At 44.9% G+C, this 24,789-nt stretch overlaps 1 protein-coding gene across 1 annotated transcript in view; it reads right to left on the reverse strand.

Moving 5' to 3' along the window:
- The window catches only part of STXBP2 (syntaxin binding protein 2), a 75,533-nt gene that overhangs the window by 44,971 nt on the left and 5,773 nt on the right, over positions 1-24,789 (reverse strand). Inside the window, exons 2-4 of the mRNA XM_056570871.1 lie at positions 12,432-12,481; positions 10,039-10,120; positions 7,571-7,647 (exon numbers count right to left, since the gene is read on the reverse strand). Of these exons, the coding sequence (XP_056426846.1) occupies positions 7,571-7,647; positions 10,039-10,120; positions 12,432-12,481 (209 nt within the window). The remainder of the gene's footprint in view (positions 1-7,570; positions 7,648-10,038; positions 10,121-12,431; positions 12,482-24,789) is intronic.

Consider the following 24,789-nt stretch of genomic DNA (forward strand, 5'->3'; position numbering starts at 1 on the left):
TGTAACAGAGGATATCTCGAAGATAGAAATTTATATTTTTAATCTATACTATAAAGTGTGGACATGCTTAAAGAGTACCCGTCATGATCTGGTTACATTTTATAATCCTCCCAGTTCACTGCCCCCATCATGATAAACCACCCAGCCTTTATTTTAATTTTTTTTTTTTTGTTTTCTACCTTAATATTTCTTTGTATTTTCTGCTCAGTCAGATTCCCAGACTGGGAAGGGGCATACAGGGGAGAACATCCTCCCTTACTCTGCTACACACATCCCATAGCAGCTCAGTGTGAGATGAGCTATGATTGGATAAGGCTGCAAAGTCCAAAGTCTGTGCAAGAGATGCGGGAGACACCTAGTGGCAGCGTTTTTAAACAAATAAAAAAAACACATAAAACTTAATTTTTTTAAAACCAAGTACACTAGAAAGATTTTTTATTTACCATAAGGAGTGCAATAAAAATTAGTTTTAATGACAGTGCTCATTTAAGGGTAATATGTCGGATAAGGGGTAGTCTGGAATATTCTCCAGTATGGGGTAATCACAGATTATTAGAATTTAACAGAGGTTTAGAGGTAGATTTTTTGAACATTATTTATAAATAAATGCACAATATTTATTTAGTTTGGTAGTGAACAAATCGATAAACACTAAAGGAGTGAGACTGATATATAGGTATTTAATTAAAGAAATTTGGACAGGTTTCCAAGAGAAGATTAAAGCAAGCTGGGCCATAGAGTTGGGAAATACTATACAGGAGGCATGGGGCAGAATCCTAAAGAATGCCCTTAAATGTTTAAGTAATAAGAGATTTTAATTGTTACAGTTAAAATTGATATTTCGTCTTTATTATTCCCCGCTTTTTCTATGGAAAATCTAATTTAAGGAGGATTCATTATGTCCGAAATGTAAAGAACAGGTGGGAAAATATGAGCTATCTTACATCGAAATGTAAAACAGTCAGTAGTTTTTGGGGAGAGATAGAATCTTTTCTAGAGGAGAAATTGAAATTCAATGAAAATGGCAATTTTAGGGGATGTGACGGAGCAGGGCATGAAAAAAAATAAAAATAGGTCCAATTGTGCTTGATAGTTGTTGGCATACCTTTTATTTTCTGTATAAGGCCGGGTTCACACCACCTTTTTGCAATACAGTTCCGGTATCAGGTTTTTGATTAAAAAAACGGATTCCTCAAAACCTGACTAAACTGTATCAAAACGTGTATACAAATTTGTATCTGTATACAGGTTGAAAAGTGATGTCCAGTTGCATCAGTTTTTTAACCCCTTAAGGACGCAGCCCATTTGGGACTTAAGGATGCAGAAAATGTTATTTTTACGTTTTCATTTTTTCCTCCTCGCCTTCAAAAAATCATAACTCTTATATTTTCATCCACAGACTAGTATGAGGCCTTGTTTTTTGCGAGACCAGTTGTCCGTTGTAATGACATCACTCACTTTACCATAAAATGTATGGCGCAACCAAAAAAAATACTATTTGTGTGGGGAAATGAAAAAGAAAACCGCAATTTTGCTAATTTTGGAAGGTTTTGTTTTCACGCTGTACAATTTATGGTAAAAATGACATGTGTTCTTTATTCTTTGGGTCAATCCGATTAAAATGATACCCATGATAATATACTTTTCTATTATTGTTGCGCTTAAAAAAAAAAAATCACATTTTTTACCAAATTAGTACGTTTAAGATCCCCCTATTTTGAAGACCTATAACTTTTTCATTTTTCCGTATAAGCGGCGGTATGAGGGCTCATTTTTTGTACCGTGATCTGTAATTTTTATTGATACCATATTTGCTTATATAAAACTTTTAATACATTTTTTATAAAAAAAATTTGGAATAAAATGTAATAAAAAAGCAGCTATTTTGGACACACTTTTTTTTACGTTCACGCAGTTCACCTTACGGTATCATTAACATTTTATTTTTTCAGATATTTACGCACACGGCGATACCAAATATGTATATAAAATATTTTTTTAACACTTTTTGGGGGTGAAATAGGGAAAATGGGGCAATTTACGTTTTTATTGGGGGAGGGGGTTTATCACATTTTTTTTTACTTTTATTTTTACACTTTACATAGGGACTATTTAAAGCAATCACTCGATTGCTAATCCTGTTCAGTGCTATGTATAGGACATATAACTGATCAGGGTTATCGGTGATCTTCTGCTCTGGTCTGCAGGAAGGCAGATCAGAGCAGAAGAGTCCCGGAAGGCAGCGGAGCCAGGTGAGGGGACCTCCGTCTGCCGTGCAGGATGATCGGATCACCGCGGCACCGCTGCGGGTGATCCGATCATCCAATTAAGTGACCGCAATGCTGCAGATGCCGTGATCGGTATTGATCAGGACATCTGAGGGGTTAATGGTGGACATCCGCGGGATCGCGGATGTCCACCATTACCAGCGGGTCCCTGGCTGCGATCAACCGCTGGGACCTGCCGCGCATGATCCGGGCATGGCTCCGATGCCCGCGGTTATGCTTAGGACGTAAATGTACGTCCTGGTGAGTTAAGTACCGCATCACCAGGACGTACATTTACGTCCTTTGTCGTTAAGGGGTTAAAAAAAAAACTTATACGTTTTTAAATTTTCGCTCCATTATGAATAAAGTTTTACTTGTTTGATTTAAATTCCAAGAAAAAAAAAACTGATCAAAGCCAAAAACCGTATGGTGAAAACCGGATGGAACCGTACGCACATACGGTTCTGTACGGTTCCCATTGACTCCCATGTTTAAAAAAAACAAAAAAACGTACATAGTTTAATACAGTTTTTCACCCGGACCAAAAACCGTGGTAGGCCATGGCTTTCTGTCCGGGAAAAAAAAAAAAAAAGTAAAAAACCGTGTGGTTTTTTAGGAAACCGTATAGTAAAATCATGGTGTGAACGCACCCTAATAGTGTTTCGCAACCAGCGTGCCTTTAGCTGTTGCAAGACTACAACTCCCCAGTATGCCCGGACAGCCAAAGGCTGTCCGGGCATGCTGGGAGTTGTAGTGTTGCAACATCTGGAGGCACACTGGTTACGAAACACTGCTGTATAAAGTAGAAGACATGTTACTCTATATGAAAGGGATGATGTTTTTATTTTAAAAAACAAAAACACAACACATAACCCAAATGGTATACATATTTTTACATTGGTGAAGGAACTTTCTGTCCTAGACATGTCATGTCCTCCTGACACATATCCCCAACAACAACAAAAAAAGCTTAAAGGGGTACTCCGCTGGAAAACATTTTTTTTAATCAACTGGTGCCAGAAAGTTAAACAGATTTGTAAATAACTTCTATTTAAAAATCTTAATCCTTCCAGTACTTATCAGCTGCTGTATAATACAGAGATTTCTCTTTTCCTTTTGAATTTCCTATCTGTCTGACCACAGTGCATTCTGCTGACACCACAGTACATTTTAGGAACTGTCCAGAGTAGGAGCAAATCCCCATAGCAAACCTATCCTGCTCCGGACAGTTCCTAAAATGGACAGAGGTGTCATCAGAGAGCACTGTGGACAGACAGAAAGGAAATTCAAAAAGAAAAGAACTTCCTTGTGGAGCATATAACAGCTGATAAGTACTGGAAGGATTAAGATTTTTTTTTTTTTATAGAAGTAATTTACAAATCTGTTTAACTTTCTGGAACCAGTTGATTTAAAAAGAAAAACATTTCAAGGGGAGTATCCTCTTAAGTGCCTAGTGAACAGAGATAACATCATCTGTGTCAAGAAGTGATGAAAACCCAAGAACTTCCCCTTTATGCAAGTAACACATTTAGAGAAAAAAAAAGAGAAGTAAATGCAGCTTCTGAAATAAAATAAAGGTATTTATTTAAAAAGCAAAAGTACCTAGATGCTACCACAGATCCAGATCTGTTGGTGAAGGCACTAAGAAGCACTGGCAGCATCATAACAAAGGTGCAGCACAACAATATTATGATGCTGCCAGTGCTTCTTAGTGCCTTCACCAACATTTCTACAGAATTTCTAATGTATTATCTCCACTTTAATATTGATAAAGTGATCACAACTGGTCACCGAACATCTTTTGATAGTTTAAAGAGGTACTCCGGTGGAAATTTTTTTAATATATTTTTTTTTAAATCGACTGGTGCCAGAAAATTAAACAGATTTGTAAATTACATCTATTAAAAAAATCTTAATCCCTCCAGTACTTCTTAGCGACTGTATACTACAGAGGAAGTTCTTTTATTTTTGGAATTTTGGAGAGCCCAACCACAGTGCTCTCTGCTGACACCTCTGTCCATTTTAGGAACTGTCCAGAGCAGCATATGTTTGCTATGGGGATTTTCTCCTGCTCTGGACAGTTCCTGACATGGACAGAGGTGTCAGCAGAGAGCACTGTGGTTGTGACAGAAAAATCCAAAAAGAAAATAACTTCCTCTGTAGTATACAGCCGCTATTAAGTACTGGAAGGATTAAGATTTTTTAAATAAAAGTAATTTACAAATCTGTTAAACTTTCTGGCATCAGTTGATTTAAAAATAAATAAATAAATAAATAAACCTGTCCACCGGAGTACCCCTTTAAGCTATTTGACTATTGTTACATGTACACACCATAACCTGAGCTATATAAAGCCATGTTACGCACTTGCTATCCCTTAAGTGGCAGGGGCTCCATGTATTGTCTATGAGACCGCCAGCGATACCTGAGTGATGGGAGACAAGCTGTTTGTTTACCCCGGCCTGCGTGCCTGTGAATAATGTGAAATTCCCGCCGGCCCCCTGGACTATCTTCCCGCCGCCACCCACCCCTGACTATCTTCCCGCCGGCTGCCTGGATTATTTCACCGCTGGCGCCCCGGTTTATTTTCCCGGCCCAGCTCAGCTTAATTATGGTAATGCACCCTCTCCCCTCTGTCACATCTGTCCACTACCCTTTGTCCTCCCTCGGTTACCCCCTTTCACCCTTTTCCACTTTCCTGTCATCCATGTCCACCTTGTCCGCGCCTTTCACCCATGTTCACCACCCCTCTGACTGCCACACAATCTACCCCCCTACCACCAATGTCCAACCCTCACTATTTACTCCTCTGTCCCTTTGTCAAGCCTTTCCACCCTTCTGTTACCACCTTGTCACTCCTGTCCACCCATCTTTCTGCCTCTACGCCCCCTGTCACCCATGTACTCTTCTACCCTCCTCTGTCACCCATGTGCACCCCTCTACACCAGTCACCCATGTACACCCCTCTGTCACCCCCGTCACCCATGTACACCCCCCGTCACCCATGTACGTTCTTCTACACCCGTCACCCATGTACATCCCCAACACCCCTCTGTCACCCATGTACACTCCTCTACACCCCTCTGTCACCCATGTACACTCTTCTACACCCCCAACACCCTTTTGTTACCCATGTACACTCCTACACACCTGTCACCCATGTACACCCCCCTGTCACCCATGTACACCCCCCTGTCACCCATGTACACCCCCCTGTCACCCATGTACACCCCCCTGTCACCCATGTACACCCCCCTGTCACCCATGTACACCCCCCCGTCACCCATGTACATTCTTCTACACCCCTGTCACCCATGTACATCCCCAACACCCCTCTGTCACCCATGTACACCCCTCTGTCACCCATGTACACTCCTCTACACCCCTCTGTCACCCATGTACACTCTTCTACACCCCCAACACCCTTTTGTTACCCATGTACACTCCTACACACCTGTCACCCATGTACACCTTTCTGCACCCCTCTGTTACCCCTTTTACACCTATACGCCCCTGAAAAGTGCGGAGCCTAATAGGTTTGTTTTGCAGGTTTAACGTTGAAGAATTGTGGCTGGAAGAAATAGTCATGACGGGCCGGACCAGATGGAGAAGAAAAGGTAACGACGCTAATTAGAGAAGATGAGAAGAGTAACATAACTTTTTTTGTGTGGGCTGTGACAGACATGCTTTAAGCGTGTAAAATATGTCAACGTGTATGCTGTATCTCAGTGCTGCAATGATAGGATGAACAGAATGGGATTGACTGTAACTGCTATGACCCTTACTTTAGGGAAGACCAGTAGACTATTCTAAAAAGTACCACAAGACAGAAACAGGAACAAAACTAAGACTTCTTTTTCTTTCAGGGAGAGTTTGGGTTATTTATAAGTCACACTGGGTGAACCACATTTTCATGCATTACTGTTCTGAAGTGGAAACAAAAAAAAAAACACAAGACTTCAAAGAAACAGTATCTATGGTACAACAGGTCCCGTCTCTGAAACATACTCTTTTAGGAAGAGTGGTAACAACTGTATGGAGCAGTGTTTCCTAACCAGGGTGCTTCCAGCTGTTGCAAAACTACAGCTCCCAGAAAAAAGAAAACTAAGAGAAATAAAATGAAAGTAAAATTTTACTTTCATTTTATATCTCTTAGTTTTCTTTTTTCTGAATTTTCAGACTTATTTAATGGAAACCGGAGGCCGTGGTGCTGATTTGCCGCTGATGTAGGCTGAGCTGAATTGCACAGGCTCAGCCGGGAGGAGTGGCGTCCATCACCACGACAACCGGGGACACAATACAGAAGATTACCATTGCCCACAAGTAAGATGGCTGCCGGAACAGCCCGGATCGCTGGTGCGCTTGCGCCAAGAGACGGAGCCGGCCGACGTCATCAGGGGTGATGTCAGAAGTCACATGATGTGGTTTCGACAAATGCGATTGGTCCAACAACATTGCAATGCACAGAATACGTTTGGCGTTCGGCGCCATTGCGCTACACATGGAGATCGTCCCCCCCCCCCCCAGTGAGTTACACCACAGACCCACCGCCTTGTTATTTAATTATACTGAGTTATTGATTGTATGTATGTAATATCACCATTCTCTATGTGATCCATATGTGGATTTGATATTAACTGTGCACCAACACTCGGATGATATGTATTACATCCCTTATTATATATAATATATGCACTATGCGCACTTTAACACAGTTTTTTGTATAAAATTTTGTATGCACTTTTTAAATTGTTTGTAATTGATTTTAACATGTTTTACCCTATATATACCCTGTAATGATCACTATTGTTTGCTTGAGAATGGTGTTGTGAGGACACCGAAACGTCGCACCAAGTTTTGTTCATGGAATAAAGACAATTTTCTTTTTTAATTCATGGAGTGCTGCGGTCATCCCTTTTGTTCTATGCTGTGAATTTGGACCCAGGACCAGGGTCCCAGCGGCTGACGCGCACCCCTACTATTTTTCCTATTTTCATTGAGGTGCTGCTCTACCCAGTTTTCTCTCTCTCTCTATAATATATATATATATATATATATATATATATATACACACACACATATATATATATATATGGTTCTCACAACTATCGTTTCTCCCCATACTCCAAAACACTTGCTGACCAGTTTATTTGGAATTCTGATAGGGAGTCCCAGTGGGGACATAGACCGACGCAAGTTATGACGACATCTGTACAAAGAATTTGTTAGCACAATATAAGCAAATAAAATAAATGTGATATGAAGAAACAAAATGGCAGCAGATGATATGACGACTTATTTACCTTTTCACTGGGAGTGAGGAAGTAAATGGCTTCCAGGCTGGGAATCGGTTCTCGCCTTTTGTTGACGTCTTCGACGACTTAAAATAAATTAAAATAATAATAATTAACAGCTCTTATCCAAACCCCCAGTAATCCTCTGTGCTACCCCCATGCAGTGACCAATGCTCTGCAAAGAATATGGCTACTAGTCTTCAGCAATTTCCCGAGGAGGACAGCATATCTTCATATGTTGTAGGATAGGCAGGAGAGGTTTTGTTACATTGACATCTAAAATTGGTGATATACACTGACCAGCCAAAACATTGAAACCAAATGTAAATATTGTGTAGGTACCGCATAACAACTCTGACCCATCGAGGTAAGGACCAGTGAAGGCATCTGCACCAAGATTTTAGCAGATCCTTTAAATGGCACTGTCAGATTGAAACACTTAATATAAAGTGTTTCAATCTGACAGTGCCATTTAAAGGATCTGCTAAAATCTTGGTGCAGATACCCCAAGATGCCTTCACTAAATCCTTAAAAAACATTAAAGGACATCTGCAGCAAAAGACAACTTATCCCCTATCCACATGAAAAGAGATAAGTGTCTGATCGCGGGGGGGGGGGGCCCCATTATGTGAGTGGGTAATGCGCTTAGCGTCGACCGCTCTGAGTTAGACAGTACGCCCCCTCCCCATACAGTTCTATGGGAGAGGCAGGGTGGATGAACGCTGCCTCCCCGCCTCTCCCATAGAGATACATGGATGAGGCGTGTCGGCCGAGATGTCACCCTGTGGCCTGCACGCCTCCTACACTTATCACCTATCCCAGGGGTCCTCAAACTACGGCCCGCGGGCCACATGCGGCCCGCCGAGGACATTTATCTGGCCCGCGGCTGCCTGGGACATCCCTGTGTCCCGAAAGATGTTTTCGGGAAACAGGGATGCGCTCTCGGAGACCCCGTGTTTACTTTAAAAACGCAGGGGCCACCGGGAAGGTGGTGCACACAGGGACGTCACTGACGCCGTGCGTGCGCCCATAGCAACGGAGCGCGGAGGAGCGGGGCAGCGATGAGGACGTGCGCTGGCCAGCTAGGTAAGTGTTACCAGCGGCACGTCAGCTTCGGTGCTTCGATCACCGCTCCTTCGGTATTGGCACTTACTGCTATGTCCGGACCGGAGGAGCGGTGCTCGGAGCTCTGAAGTGGGGCAGAACACAGGCATAAAGCCTTCAGCCATACAGTGTATGGCTGGAGGCTGAATGTCTGTGGGGGAACATTATACTGCACCTAATGTGGGGGAACATTATACTGCACCTAATGTGGGGGAACATTATACTGCACCTAATGTGGGGGAACATTATACTGCACCTAATGTGGGGGAACTGTACTGCACCTAATGTGGGGGAACTGTACTGCACCTAATGTGGGGGAACTGTACTGCACCTAATGTGGGGGAACTGTACTGCACCTAATGTGGGGGAACTGTACTGCACCTAATGTGGGGGAACTGTACTGCACCTAATGTGGGGGAACTGTACTGCCAACCCTAATGTGTGGGAACTACAACCTAATGTGGGGGGATCTATACTGCCAACCTAATGTGGGGGGAAACTGTGCTGCGTACTTAAAGTGGTAGTCCACTAATAAGATATATAAGTGTGCATAGGAATTTATTCATGTTTTGTTATCTATAGTCCGGCCCTCCAAAGGTCTGAGGGACCGTGAACTGGCCCCCCGTTTAAAAAGTTTGAGGACCCCTGACCTATCCTGTAGATAGACGCCACAGCATCCAGAAGATGACCCTGTGCGGCTGCAGCACAGGCAGGGACAAGTTCAAGGAAGTGAGGGCGGGACTATCACTCCTCTGTGCTTGCTCCTGTCCTATCAGATTGCAGCATGAAAACAGAGAGGAGGGGGTTACAGAGCAGCCTGCAGTGATTGGATGAAGAGACCCAGCACAGCACAGCAGACTCAGGGAGGAAGACGAGTCATGCAAAGTGAGGACACGCCACCTCCAGAGCAAAGAATGATAAACCATGTGAGCAACATAAAGAAGAAGTTTGGGAGAAATATGCATGCTAGACACATACAAATTATGCTGCCTAATATATCTCATCCTTAAAGGGGATATCTGGCCAAAGAGCAGCACCAGCATTCTATGTGGGGCTGCGTCTCCAGTCTTGGAAAGCTCTTTGTTTCATAGAATGCGGAGCGCTGCAGAGAGATCGCTGCGGGTCCCAGCAGGGGGCCCCCGCAATCAGACATCAGATGTCTTTGGCCGGATAACCTTTGACCTTTGTCATGAGAATTAATGTTATTTACTTCTCCTGGTGGTTTTAAAATTGTGGCTGATCAATGTCTTCCCCTGTTTCTAGACCCTGCCTTCAGCTATCAGGCAATGCTATGAATTATAGAGACCGCTGCTATACTAAGTCTGGTTTCCAGGGTTGTATACACCACATTCATACCACAGACATGGACTTACTGGTGATGCCTCCATCCAATATGTCTGACATTTTACAGCAGGAGGAAAGGATGCGCATACTGGTGTGATCGATGATGAGGACCTGGAGAGGAAGAAAATGGTCGTCATCACTCATACAGCTCTACTGAACACTAACACCAAGAATAATCCACCAGTAAGCAATAGTAAAGGACAGAAAAAAGAAAAAAGCATTTCAAGGTTCGTGGTCCAGGACTTGGGAAAAACTTTAGCGTTTCCCTATTGGAAAGAAAGGAACAAATGATATTGCGGGCAGAGAAGATGAGCTATAACTACTCAGAGAATTTTCATAAATTAAATCAATTTAACTTAATTACATTTAATTTAATTACAGTGACCCCCCGACTTACAATGGCCCCGACATATGATCATTTCAACATATGATGGCCTCTCAGAGCCCATAGTATGTTGAAGGCAGCCTCGACATATGATGCTGCTGTGTGTCGGGGCCATCGTACAAACAGCTGACAGCGCTGACAACTTCAGCAACTGACAGATAGTTGTTTAATGTCCCCGTGTGTCCCGTTCTGCCTTCTGTTACTCACATGCTGTCCTGCTAACTCACGCAGGCTTCCACTGTGAGCTCTGTGTAAGCCCCGCCCCCCCAGTGCAGCCATAGCCAATAGCCTGCAGCATCTTGCTGCAGGCATCCAATGAGCTGCTGGCTGCCCTCCCCTTCCTTTCCTATGGAGCTGTAGTCGGCAGGATCGTAATGGAGGACATTCTGTCCCCCCCCCTGAAGGTATTTAAAGAACTGTACAGTAATGTATCCGATGTCACACATCACATACAATACATATACACACTATACACCCCATACATCAATGTTTCCCTATCAGTGTGCCTCCAGCTGTTGCAAAACTATAACTCCCAGCATGCCCAGACAGTCAATGGCTGTACATGCATGCTGGGAGTTGTAGTTGTGCAACAGCTGGAGGCACCCTGGTTTGTTAAACACTCCCCATACACTCCACATACAATGGTCATCCCAGAACCAATTAGCAGTTTCCCATAGAGATATGTATTCAACATACAATGGTTACCATTTTTTACATAGACATATGTACTCGACATATGATGGTTTCAACATATGATGGTTCTCCTGGAACCAATTAATATCATATGTTGAGGGACCACTGTAACAATTTAATTACGGAGCCAAAAGAGGGCTTTTTTTGTGGGGCCCCCTGAGATCTCCTTCCCGGTTCCCTGGTTTTACCTTTTTACTTTTCCGCCTGGGAAATCAGTAGTCTTCCTTGCTACTATTTTAATCTAGGCCAAACTTTTTGATTCCATTGTTTGTGGGATATGCCATGACCAAATAACGCAATTCTGGACCTTTTATTTTACATTTATGCCATATGCTTTATCAAATAGAATTTAGATAACATAATATTTTAAATAGTTTAGATAATTCCACACATGGCGATAACAAATAGTTATATTTTTTTGGTTTACAATGTTTTTATTACAAAAAAATGGGAAAGGGGAGGGGGTGGGATTTAATTTATTATTATGTGGGATTTAAACAAATATATATATATATTTAAAAAATTCTATAGGTAACAATTAATTTGCTTATTCAAAGCAATGAACAATTGATTTACCTGTAATCTGCTAGGACAAGCATGTCTGTCATGGCAGACACCAAAGCTTTTAGAAGAACTAAGGCCATGAAAATGGATCGGCTCCCTGTGATCACATTGAAGGGAGCTCATCTGATCCACTGAACACCAATGATGTGCTGTAGTACTGTTTATATGCTGATGTAAGCTTTGACCGCGGCATCTAAACACTTAAAACAGCCAGCATCGAAGATCGTGTTGGCTATTGGAGGCGGCCCTCATCTGCTGAAAGCAACCAGGTGCCACCTGTAGCAACTGGGCTCGAGTTCCAAGACCTCCCCATACTTCCTTAAAGGGGTACACCATTGCCCCAGGATTGGAAACATTTTGTTCCAGAACGCTGGGTGCGGGCTGTTGTGACATTGCGCCTATGCCCCTCGTGATGTCACACCATATCCCCTCCCATAGACTTGCATTGAGGGGAAGCGGCGTGACGTCACGAGGGACGTGGCCGTGATGTCACGACCCCCCCCCCAGCCCGCTTTTGGAATAAAATGTTCCGAATCCTGGGGCAGTGGAATACCCCTTTAAGGGGTGATCCCAACATTAAAGGTACACATCTATCCACAGCATAGGGCATAACCAGCTGATTGGTGGGGATCTGAGGGCTGGGACCCCCACCTATCGCAAAAACGGGAGTCACTTGCTCCTTGAATTAACAGAACAGCAGCACACATGCTCAGGCACAGTTCCCTTCACTATGCATGAGACTACTGAAGATAAGTGATCCCCCTCATCCCAGACTCTTACCTTCCATTCTCCATCCTTCTTCACAGTGGCGATAACCCCGTTCAGGATTTCTGCAGAGAACAGGACAACGTATAAGAACAGTGAGTGGTGGGACAAGAATATATTAAATCCAGGATAATATATGGTTGACAAAATCTGTCTATAGGCTAATAATACGTTATATGGAAGATGGTCTCAGCGCAACATCTGATCACCAGTGGCGCGGCAGTGTTTTTGTCAGATAAAGACAAGGCTGCTGAACCCTCACCAGTGGGACATTGACAACAAATCCTACTCATATACCAATGTTTGTGGTAAGAAAATTGTTTATAAATAAATATATCTATAACGAGAAGATCTATCTTGCAGAAAATCTAGTTAATATATAAAATAACAGTTAAAAGAAAAAGGAGATTGAAGGAGCCTGACAACCTACTGGGACAGCCGCAGCCATTGTCGGACAAGATTGTCCTGATACCCAACACAAACAACTACAGAAAAATAGGGAAGGGAACCCAACAATGGTTCGCACGGTTTCATTGCACCGCTAAGGTCTATCTGCAAAGGACATTGTATGTTCTCCCAGTATTTCATTCGGTTTCCTCCAGGTACCCCAGTTTTCTCCCACGAGCCAAAACATACTAATAGGTAATTCAGATTATAAGCCCCAAAGTCAGCTTGCTCCCCCCGCACTAATCAGCAGTACTGGCTGATGCGCGGGACACTGATCAGTTTGATGCCTACCATGCCCGGATCCGTCCTGCCGTGCAGCCAAAATCTTTGTTTTTCTGTATATGCTAATTAGGTGCTAACTGGCACAGACGGGATTACTGGCACTCAGACGTCAGCGCTGCTCGTCCGCAGCGCCACTCAGCTTATCAATATTCCTCCCCTCCCTCCGACTCTCCCCGCTCTAATGAAGAGGGAGAGGGGGAGGGAGGGGAGGAATATTGATGAGCTGGGCGGTGCTGCAGACAAGCGGCGCTGACGTCAAAGTGCCAGTAGCCCCGTCTGTGCTAGTTAGCACCTAATTAGAGTATACAGAAAATCAAAGATTTCGGCCGAATGGCGGGACGGATATGGGCACGGTAGACATCAAACTGATCAGAGTCCCCCTCACTACCAGCCAGTACCGCTGGTTAGAGCGGGGGGAGCAACTAACAGTTTTCCTTTAAGTTCCTCACAGCACAATATGTGGTTAAGGGTATCAACCCATCAAGCGAATGTCGGGTCGTGAGATATCCACAGTCTAGAAATAATCTGTCTCATGGCTCCAATGAAGTGCCCGAGGGGACTCCAATGACTGAGGGGGAGGGAAGACAAAGAGCAGAGCACAATAGGTCATAAAATTGAGCCCCAATGCAGAAAACAAGGTTGATAAAGAACCAGTTGGGCGAGTTGTATTTGGAGGAACTCTACTGCCCACACAAAGCTCTGAGCTCAACCCCATCCAATCCCTTCGGGATATTCTGAAAAGCTGAATGTGAACCAAACATCAGCACCTGACCTCACAAATGCTCTTTCCACTCCAAAATCCTGTAGGAAGTCTTCTCAAAAAAGTGTGTGTGTATGGGGAGGGGGTGTTATAGCTCCAATAGGGCCAAACTCCATATTAAAGGGCTACTATGAAAACAAAACAACTTTTGGCATGTTTCCCAGACAAGTCAAAAGTTTTGATCGCACTGGGTCCTACTCGTGAGACCCGCAGAGAACGCTAGTTATAAGCCTACAAAGATGGAGAAACACACCCTAGCTGTCAATCAAACCTGACCTTCTCTCTGTACAAGTCTTTGCAGCAAACAGGTCGGGCCTTACAGCCGGCAAGGGAGTGGGAGCACTGTCATACACTTCCCCCGGCTTATAAATAGCGATCACAACATTGTCGTCGTGCTCCGTGCCCTTCTGGGGGTTTTTTTGTGCAGAAAGGCCCCAGAAACAGGTCGGAGCACAACCGACTCCACCGGGTCGAGACTGATCCATCAGACTTGAATGGGGTCCATTGGTGATCCAGTAATTTTCCGGAGTTTAGCAGAAAAAAAACCAAATAGGGCATTTTCCTCCATTAAGCTCACGTCATTCCGACGTATAACGGAGCCTGACGGAAACGCGAACGAGCCGTTATGCTAGAGATCTGTGCTCCCGGGTCAATATAGGACTAAACACAGACCGAGGCTGTGCTGATATCACAACCTCGCGTCTCTAACGTGACTGTAGAAAAGGAGAACTCTGCTTGAAAGAACACAAAAAAAAGAAAAAAAAAAAAGTGTAAAGCAATAATTTCCGCTTAATTATATAAGATAGATAAGAAGTTTCCAACCGTCATAAAGCTTTACTGTAAGTGACTTGTAACCCCCAGCTGAGCGATAACGTAATATCCTAAGCCGCTGCTTTCACATCTACTCATCCGAGGGTTAAATAACAAAACACAGAATAACACAAGAATGGAAAAAATACATCTAATGGAAACGCAGAGAAAAAAAATAAAGCGGAAACGCGATGCTGTGACAGCGGGCGGGTGTAACTGCTAGGAAATCCTGTGATAGAGGATTGCTGACAGATAAGTTGTATTCATGGACAGGACAAACAAGCAGCTCTGAAAATGTATTACTAAGGCAGTGTTTTCCCAACCAGGGTGCCTTCAGCTGTTGCAAAACTACAACTCCCAGCATGCCCGCACAGCCAAAGGCTGTGCGGGCATGCTGGGAGTTGTAGTTTTGCAACAGCTGTAGGCACTCTGGTTGGGAAAACACTGACCTAAGGGCTATAAATGAGAAGATATATTCTGTGCGAGCATGCTGGGAGTTGTAGTTTTGCAACAGCTGTAGGCACTCTGGTTGGGAAAACACTGACCTAAGGGCTATAAATGAGAAGATATATTCTGTGCGGGCATGCTGGGAGTTGTAGTTTTGCAACAGCTGGAGGCACTCTGGTTGGGAAAACACTGACCTAAGGGCTATAAATGAGAAGATATATTCTGTGCGGGCATGCTGGGAGTTGTAGTTTTGCAACAGCTGGAGGCACTCTGGTTGGGAAAACACTGACCTAAGGGCTATAAATGAGAAGATATATTCTGTGCGGGCATGCTGGGAGTTGTAGTTTTGCAACAGCTGGAGGCACTCTGGTTGGGAAAACACTGACCTAAGGGCTATAAATGAGAAGATATATTCTGTGCGGGCATGCTGGGAGTTGTAGTTTTGCAACAGCTGGAGGCACTCTGGTTGGGAAACACTGAGCTAAGGGCCATGAATGAGAAGATATATTCTGTGACTATGTTTAATGGGGTTGAAAAGAAGGATCGGGCATGCTGAATTTCAGTGCCCAAGCCTTTTCTCCTGTTAGCAGATAAGCTGCCTTCTTAAGTGTCTGGCAGCGACTTACTGGAAACGCATGAATGCTTAGGTCTGGGGAGGACAGGAAGAATAGCTGTATGGCCATGGTTACTCTCATGGACACCAATGCAGCTGACTGGCTGTCCTTACAGGGCTAGAGTTAATGGAGTATTCTGGTTTTAAAAATTTTAAATAAGACTACCCAAGATAAATAATGTACTAATATTAATTTAATTACAAACTGTACCAGCTTCTGCATGTTTTTTTTTGCGTAATTCACCCTTGACAGGAAGTTCTGTAGTTCTTCTATTTTCAGTGTGGTGTTGTCTCATCAGCCCCCCGACTCCTACCTCTCTCATTAGACAACTTATCCTCTGCTGTCTCAGGAGGCGTGGCTGGATGTTGTTACGCCCCCTGTGTGATGTCGCCACATGAGACCAGCCCCTACATCCTACATCAACATTTATCTCCCTGTCATATACACATATGTTTATTGGGACATTTGGGAAAGAATGATTTGTTTACAGCATGCTGTATTGTGCTGAGCAATGCCACAAGCAGAGGAATAGACAGAGAAGTAATACAGCATGCTGCCTTGTGCTCAACAATGCTACCAGCAAATTAACTGACGGGGAATGAATACAGCATGCTGCTTTGTGCTGAACAATGCTGCAGGCAGAGGAAGAGACAGGGCATGACTACAGCATGCCATCTTGTGCTCAACAATACAGCTACAAGCAAAGGAGCAGACAGGGAATGAACACAGCAGGTGCTGTAACCTTACTAATTGAGTGATAGTCTACTATGAAGGGATATGTTCTGCCACAGCTCTGGGCAGAGAACTGGCAGAAGTGCTCAGTGAGGGAAGTAGACAGGGTGATGAAGAGCTGAGGAAAACCATGTAGGAAGTACAGAACTAAGACCCCTGGTGATTTCAGAACTGGGGAAGACAGGTAGGCAATGCTATACGCTTCTCGCTTCTGCATCATTTTTTTCTTTTTACTTGATACTTCTATTTTATATTTTTTTACCTGCTGGAATACCCCTTCAGGCTCTGGCACCTTCACATTTAGTAACTCAGTCTCGCTAAAGGGACTATCAGAAACTATTAAGAAATCTTCCTGGCACCGGGCTAAATCCATAGCATGAAGAATTTAGACGCTTATGTGGACAAAAGTTGGTACTGCCTAATTAAAGGGGTACTCCGGTGGAAAACATTTTTTTTTTTTTAAATCAACTGGGGCCAGAAAGTTAAACAGATTTGTAAATTATTTCTATTAAAAAATCTTTACCCTTCCAGTACTTTTTAGCAGCTGAATACTACAGAGGAAATTCTTTTCTTTTTGAATTTCTTTTTTGTCTTGTCCACAGTGCTCTCTGCTGACACCTTATGCCCGCATCAGGAACTGTGCAGAGCAGGAGAAAATCAGCATAGAAAACCAAAGCTGCTCTGGACCATTCCTGATATGGACAGAGGTGTCAGCAGAGAGCACTGTGGTCAGACAGAAAGGAAATTCAAAAAGAATAGAATTTCCTCTGTAGCATACAGCTGCTAATAAGTACAGAAAGGGTAAAGATTTTTTAATAGAAGTCATTTACAAATCTGTTTAACTTTCATTAAAAAAATATATATTTTCCACCGGAGTACCCCTTTAAGTACCCACCAATGTATACCAGACATTGAAAGAGGCCATCTACTGCCTTGTATGGACTACAACTTCAAGCATGCCTGGATGCTTTGTGTTTGCAGAGTTCAGGAGCTGTGTACGGACATGACCAGCTCTGACAGTCCTACATCCGTTTTCCTCCCATTATACTGATTGTATAAGCCCAACCACAGCAGTCCAGGAACTAGCACTCTATGTACATACACATATACAGGAGCCAAGCAGGACGCTGTATAAACATTGGGAGCTCAAGAGCTGACGCTCTAATGACGGAGGACGATTACGCCTCTAGATTACATTAACAGAACAGGTGAAGGCTATAGGAACATGACATGGAAAGCATGGGATAGGAGATAGGATAGTTCTAGGAGCATGATGCAAAGAACTGTATTTACTGCGTGAATAAAGCTTCACTTTAGCAGCAGCTTCTTGGACCCATTTGTGTGCTCACAATAGTTGTATTATGTGACACGCAGCTTTATATTAAATATACATTTTATTATGTCTGTATATACTTTTGTTCTGTCTACATTATATTTTCTTACTACTAGCCCCCTAGACTAGGTCCCCTGAGGACACCACTGTAATCGGTGGAAGAAACACGTAGGAAATCCTGAGGATTGCATTGCTGATAGATAAGTTGCTGTATTCATAGACAGGACACACAAGTGGCTCTGAAGTTGTATTACTAAGGCAGTGTTTTCCCAACCAGGGTTCCTTCAGCTGTTGCAAAACTACAAATCCCAGCATGCCCGTACAGCCGAAGGCTGTGCGGGCATGCTGGGAGTTGTAGTTTTGCAACAGCTGGCGGCACTCTGGTTTGGAAACACTGACTTAAGGGCCAATGAGAAGATATATATATTCTGTGACTATGTTTGGGGTTGAAAAGAAGGATCGGGCACGCTGAAATTCAGTGTACAAGCCTTTTCTCCTGATGGCAGATAAGCTGCCATCTTAGGTGTCTGGCAGCGACATTCTACATTATATTTTCTTACTACTAGCCCACTAGACTATGTCCCCTGAGGACACAACTGTAATCGGTGGAAGAAACACGTAGGGAGGTCTGGGCGACTAAGGTATAAGTAGAGACACGTTCCGATGTGTAGATCTGACCCTACAGCTCAGTGGTCAGTCATGACTATGCAACCCTCGTAATGCCAGAATATACGCCATGTGACTGCTGAGGCCAGAGACTGGCAGTACTGCTCCTAGGTAGACCAAAACAATGACCAGCATGGGGTAGGTGGCCCAAAGAGGGATTTAGAGGCCAGTACTGTTTTGTTTTTACAATCTTATTGCATATAAACCCTTCCTGCAATGCATTATGGGGGAGATTTATCAAAACCTGTGCAGAGAAAAGTTGCCCATAGCTACCAATCAGATCGCTTCTTTCTTTTTTTTTTTAACCTCTTAAAAGGAGTACTCCGGTGGAAAACTTTTTTATTTATTTTTTTTAAATCAACTGGTGCCAGAAAGTTAAACAGATTTGTAAATTACCGTATTTATCGGTGTATACCACGCACCGGCCTATAACACGCACCCTCATTTTACCAAGGATTTTTGGGTAAAAAAAGTTTTTTACCCAAATATCCATGGTAAAATGAGGGTGCGTGTGTGCGCGTGTATACCCAGATATACCCCCAGGAAAGGCAGGGGGAGAGAGGCCGTCGCTGCCCGCTTCTCTCCCCCTGCCTTTCCTGGGGTCTAGAGCCCTGCTGCCGGCCCTTCTCTCCCCCTAGCTATGGGCGCCGCTGCCCGTTCTGTCCCCCTGACTATCGGTGCTGGCGCCCCATTGCCGGCGCCGATAGCCAGGGGGAGAGAAGGGGCAGCAGCACCGATTGCCGGCACCGCTGCCCCCCCCCCATCCCTGGTGGCATAATTACCTGGGTCGGGTCCGCGCTGCTGCAGGCCTCCGACGTGTGTCCCCGACGTCGTTGCTATGCGCTGCACGGCGCGGCGCATGACGTCAGTGGCGCCGATAGCCAGGGGGAGAGAAGGGCCGGCAGCAGGGCTCTAGATCCCAGGAAAGGCAGAGGGAGAGAAGCGAGCAGCGACGGCCTCTCTCCCCCTGCCTTTCCTGGGGGTGTATCGGCGTATAACACACACAGACTTTAGGCTAAAAATTTTAGCCTAAAAAGTGCGTGTTATATGCCGATAAATACGGTACTTCTATTAAAAAATCTTAATCCTTACAGTACTTATTAGCTGCTGAATACTACAGTGGAAATTCTTTTCTTTTTGGAACACAGAGCTCTCTGCTGACATCACGAGCACAGTGCTCTCTGCTGACATCACGAGCGCCCTCACAACTTCAGAACACGGCGCAAAAAATGAGCCCTGAGCCCAAAGTTATAGGGGTCAGAAGATGACCATTTTAAACGTATACATTTTCCTGCATGTAGTTATGATTTTTTTTTTTTAAATACGACAAAATGAAACCTATATAAGTAGGGTATCATTTTAACCGTATGGACCTACAGAATAAAGAGAAGGTGTCATTTTTACTGAAAATAGTACTGCGTAGAAATGGAAGCCCCAAAAAGTGATTTTTAGAAGGTGATGAGGAAAAAATGAAAGTGCAAAAACGGAAAAACCCTGCGTCCTTAAGGGGTTAAAGAGACCTCTGAAAAATGAAAGAAGCAATCCAATTGGTTGCTATGGGCAACTGGGCAATTCTTCCTCTGCACAGTTTTTGATAAATCTCCCCCCATATACGTACAACACCATTGGCAAGCCATTCCTAAGAACCGCCATAACATTTTTGCGGCTGTAATGACGACACAACCAGAGGCAGGTGACAGGGGCAACATACAATGGAGGGGGGGGGGACCAGAGATAACTCAGAGCCGGCCATGGTCAATAGCGCCTGCGTCTGAGGAGATAGGCCAGGTTCACACAACAGAATGTAAGCTCCGAATCCGGCAGAAAAATTCCTTTCAGATATTCCCTAAACATGTTCATTCTTTAAGCAGATTGCGCTCAGAAACGCGTTGTCTATGGTCTACACAATTCTGATTGGTTCTAGCGCCGGCATGTTACACCTGCTATTTGCGGAATGACCCTTAGAGGGTCGGTCATCACCATTAGGATTTCCGTTTATATTGTACACTGAAAAACTGCAGTGTATTACACGGAGGTCAAGAGCTAGCATGGTCACACAAACAAACAAAAAGGTTTGTTTATGTCAATTTTTTTTATATAAACATACATAAATATTACATATAATTGGTATCACTGCGTCCATACAGACTCAAACTATGTAAATATCACATTATTTAACCTGCAAAGTAAAAGCCCTATTAAAAAAACTAATATTATAAAACATACCAGAATAGCTGTTTCTGTTTGTTTAATGATCACCCTAAAAACAAAATAAAAAATCCTCAGTGCAGCCTCACTGCCCAGGGCCCCGCTTGTCCCCACTGCCCAGAGCCCCGCTTGTCCCCACTGCCCAGAGCCCCGCTTGTCCCCACTGCCCAGAGCCCCGCTTGTCCCCACTGCCCAGAGCCCCGCTTGCCCCCACTGCACAGAGGCCCGCTTGCCCCCACTGCACAGAGGCCCGCTTGCCCCCACTGCACAGAGCCCCGCTTGCCCCCACTGCACAGAGCCCCGCTTGCCCCCACTACACAGAGCCCCGCTTGCCCCCACTACACAGAGCCCCGCTTGCCCCCACTGCACAGAGCCCCGCTTGCCCCCACTGCACAGAGCCCCGCTTGCCCCCACTGCACAGAGCCCCGCTTGTCCTCACTGCACAGAGCCCCGCTTGTCCTCGATGCACAGAGCCCCGCTTGTCCTCGATGCGCAGAGCCCCGCTTGTCCTCGATGCGCAGAGCCCCGCTTGTCCTCGATGCGCAGAGCCCCGCTTGTCCTCGATGCGCAGAGCCCCGCTTGTCCTCGATGCGCAGAGCCCCGCTTGTCCTCGATGCGCAGAGCCCCGCTTGTCCTCGATGCACAGAGCCCCGCTTGTCCTCGATGCACAGAGCCCCGCTTGTCCTCGATGCACAGAGCCCCGCTTGTCCTCGATGCACAGAGCCCCGCTTGTCCTCGGAAAATTTCTGTGCGGACATTCCATCAACAGCGGAGCATCAGCAGAACAAGCTGGCGCTAGGACTACTTGGAAATACGCTGTCTCAGCAATGCATTTCCTTGGAGAATCCGCAGAATGAATAGACATGTCTATTCTTTCTGCACAGTGCAGCAGCAATCCATTGAATTCAATAGGACTCTGCTGCTGCAGAATGTCCCTGCAGAATTCTTCTGTGGAATTCCGCACGGAAATTCTGCCGTGTAAACATGGCCTCACAGAGACATTTTTTAACCAATGCATATTACAAATACACATATAACATTATATAAAACGTTTTTGCTAATGACAGGTACACTTTAAACAATAAGTTACCAATGAGGAAAATAAGTCTCCTATTATGCGCTTATGTAAAAATGACGCTTTTACAAGCAATAAATGCGACCGTCCCCCGATAGATATAGACTTCTGCTTTACAGAGTGTGGTGTCAGAATTAGCCTCCATATACAATTTACAAGCTGTAAGATTATCCATATAAATAGCAGTGTATGGGAGTCACCCTGCGCTACAGCCACTGTACACATCACATAGCCGAGGGCTGGAGGCCGTATGGACTGATCCCTATGGAGGAAGAACGTGTATGGACACCATCAGTATAAGAGGGAAGGAGGATTTCTGGGACAGTCAGCTGGTGGTATCCAGCAATGACTTTTACTTGCCCCTTTTGTAAGGACATGTCTGCTAACCTTCACTCTATGTCCGTACGGCATTGTTTGCCAACCAGGGAGCCTCCAGCTGTGGCCAAACTACAATTCCCAGCATGCCCGGACAGCTGTCCGGGCATGCTGGGAATTGTAGTTTGGCCACAGCTGGAGGCACCCTGGTTGGCAAACACTGCCGTTTAGAAATGAGCAGTGGAAATGTCATTAATTTGGGTTTTACCCTTCTACAGTGCATTCCGAAAGTCTTCAGACCTTCACTTTTTTCCTTGTCGCGTTATGTTTGTGATAAATTAAAGCGTAACTGTCATGAAATCTGGGTGCAATACCCTGCACACAGCCTTTGTACTGATAGTGTGTACAGCAATGTTTTTACCTCATTTTTGCAGGCCTTGATGACCCCAAAAAATGCTTTTGATCACAGCCATTGAGAGTCGGATAGGCGTGGCGCGAGGTACGCGATGCCCCGCCGCCTGTATGTCAGCGCTGGGACTAGGGCTGGGCAGTATACCGGTTCATACCGAATACCGACATTTTTTTCCTGCACGGTATGAATTTTGCTCCATACCGCAATACCGGTTGGGCCCCTCCCCCACTCGAATTAATTATCAGCCGCAGCGCTGTACTTTGTATTCCTGTGCCCGGGCTGCAAATATTAAAAAACAAACTTTAACTTACCTTCGTCCTCCGTTCCCCCGTTGCTAAGGAACCAGCCTCACTGTTCTCAGCTGTTCTTGCTGCGGTCATGGGGACGGGAATGTCACAGAGCCTTCAGCCCATCACCGATGATAGGCTGAGCCCACAGTTAAATACCGTGGAACCGCCATAATGTACAAAAATACCGTGATACACATTTTTGGTCATACCGCCCCCTGCCCTAGCTGGGACCGCTGTGTGATTGACACACAGGTCCAAACGCATGCTCCCTTCAGTTCTTGATACTAGGGGCAGAGAGGAAGCGCGTTCTCTGCATCTAGCACTGCGCAGGCGCACTGGGGAGGCAGACGGCGGCGGGAGCGAGCGATTGCCTGGATAAAACGAGGCGGCGCGCAGGTTAGATGAGCTGAAGAGCGCATTCGCTGGGACGTGTGTCAATCACAACGGTCCCAGCGCTTACATACAGTGGGTGGCGTGGCGGCGACGGGGCATCGCGTACCTCGCGCCATGCCTATCCGACTGTCAGTGGCTGTGATCAAAAGCTTTGTTTGGGGTCATAAATGCCTGCAAAAATTTGGTAAAAACATTGCTGTACACACCATCTGCACACAGTACAAAGGCTGTGTGCAGGTTATAGCAGCCACAGTTCATGACAGTTGCGCTTTAAGTAAAAAAAATGTATGTTTCGTACAGAATGTTAGAAATCTTTGCTAATTTATTAAAAAGGAAAAAACTTAAATCTTGCAATGACATAAGTATTCAGTCCCTTTACTCCGTACGTGGGTGAAGCCCCAGAGATTACAGCCTCCAGTCTTCTCGGGGATGAGGTTACACATCTGGATTTGGGGATTTTCTGCCATTCTTCTCTGAGATCCTCACATGCTCTGTCAGGCTGGATGGGACAGTTGGTGGAAGACATTTTCAGGTCTCTCCAGAGATGTCCCATTAGGTTTCAAATCAGGGCTCTGTCTGGGCCACTCAAGGACATGCACAGAGTTGTCCCTAAGCTGCTCCTATGGCTTAGGGTTATATGGGGAGATTTATCAAAACCTGTCCAGAGGAAAAGTTGCTGAGTTGACCATTGAAACCAATCAGATCGCTTCTTTCATTTTTGAAAAGGACTGTGAAAAATAAAAGAAGTGATCTGATTCGTTGCTATGGGCTACTGGTCAACAGATCTTGATGAATCTCCCCCATTGTCTTGTTAGAAGTTGAACCTTCACCCCAGTTTGAGGCCCAGAGCACTCTGGATCAGGTTTTCATTAAGAACCTCTCTGATCCCATGGAGTGTGGGTCTTATTCACCCATATCCCTACTGAACCTTGACTATAAAATTCTCACCAAAGTATTGGCCAACAGGTTAAATCAAGTCATTCTTACCAATATCCATCCTGACCAATCCACCACAGGTAACATCAGACAAGTGCAGGTTGCCGTCTAGGCGGGTACTGTGCTGAGGGGTTTACTGGGTTTTGGTGGCGCTGGCTTCGGCCCAGTATTCCAGAAATGGATCTCTTTCCTGTATAAATCTCCAATGGCTTAGGTCCTGGTTAATGGTGTCTGTTCACTTCCATTTTCCCTAGGGAGGGGGCTCAACAGGGGTGCCCGCTGTCGCCGCTTCTGTTTGCGGTGGAGCCCCTGTCGCTCGCCATCCGACAGGACCCTGTTTATGTCAGTATGAATATTGGAGGTGAAGATGAGCGAATTGGATTGTAAGCCGATGACATGGTCCTATTTATGTCCCGGCCTAAGACGGTTTTACCTTATGTTATGTGTTTGATGGACCGGTTCGGGTTTTCTCTGGCCTGTGCATTAATTGGACGAAATCTGCATTTATGCCTCTGCTGGAGGAAGCGTGGTCTTTGGTGGTATGTAGCCTGCCGGTTGTCCAATCCTTTAAATATCTTTGTATCTATGCCAATAGAGACCCTTCCATGGATTTGCAGTCTAACATTCTTCCCCTACTCCCTTATGTCCGTGCT

Source organism: Hyla sarda, chromosome 4, assembly GCF_029499605.1.
Source record: "Hyla sarda isolate aHylSar1 chromosome 4, aHylSar1.hap1, whole genome shotgun sequence".
Taxonomy (NCBI): Eukaryota; Metazoa; Chordata; class Amphibia; order Anura; family Hylidae; genus Hyla; species Hyla sarda.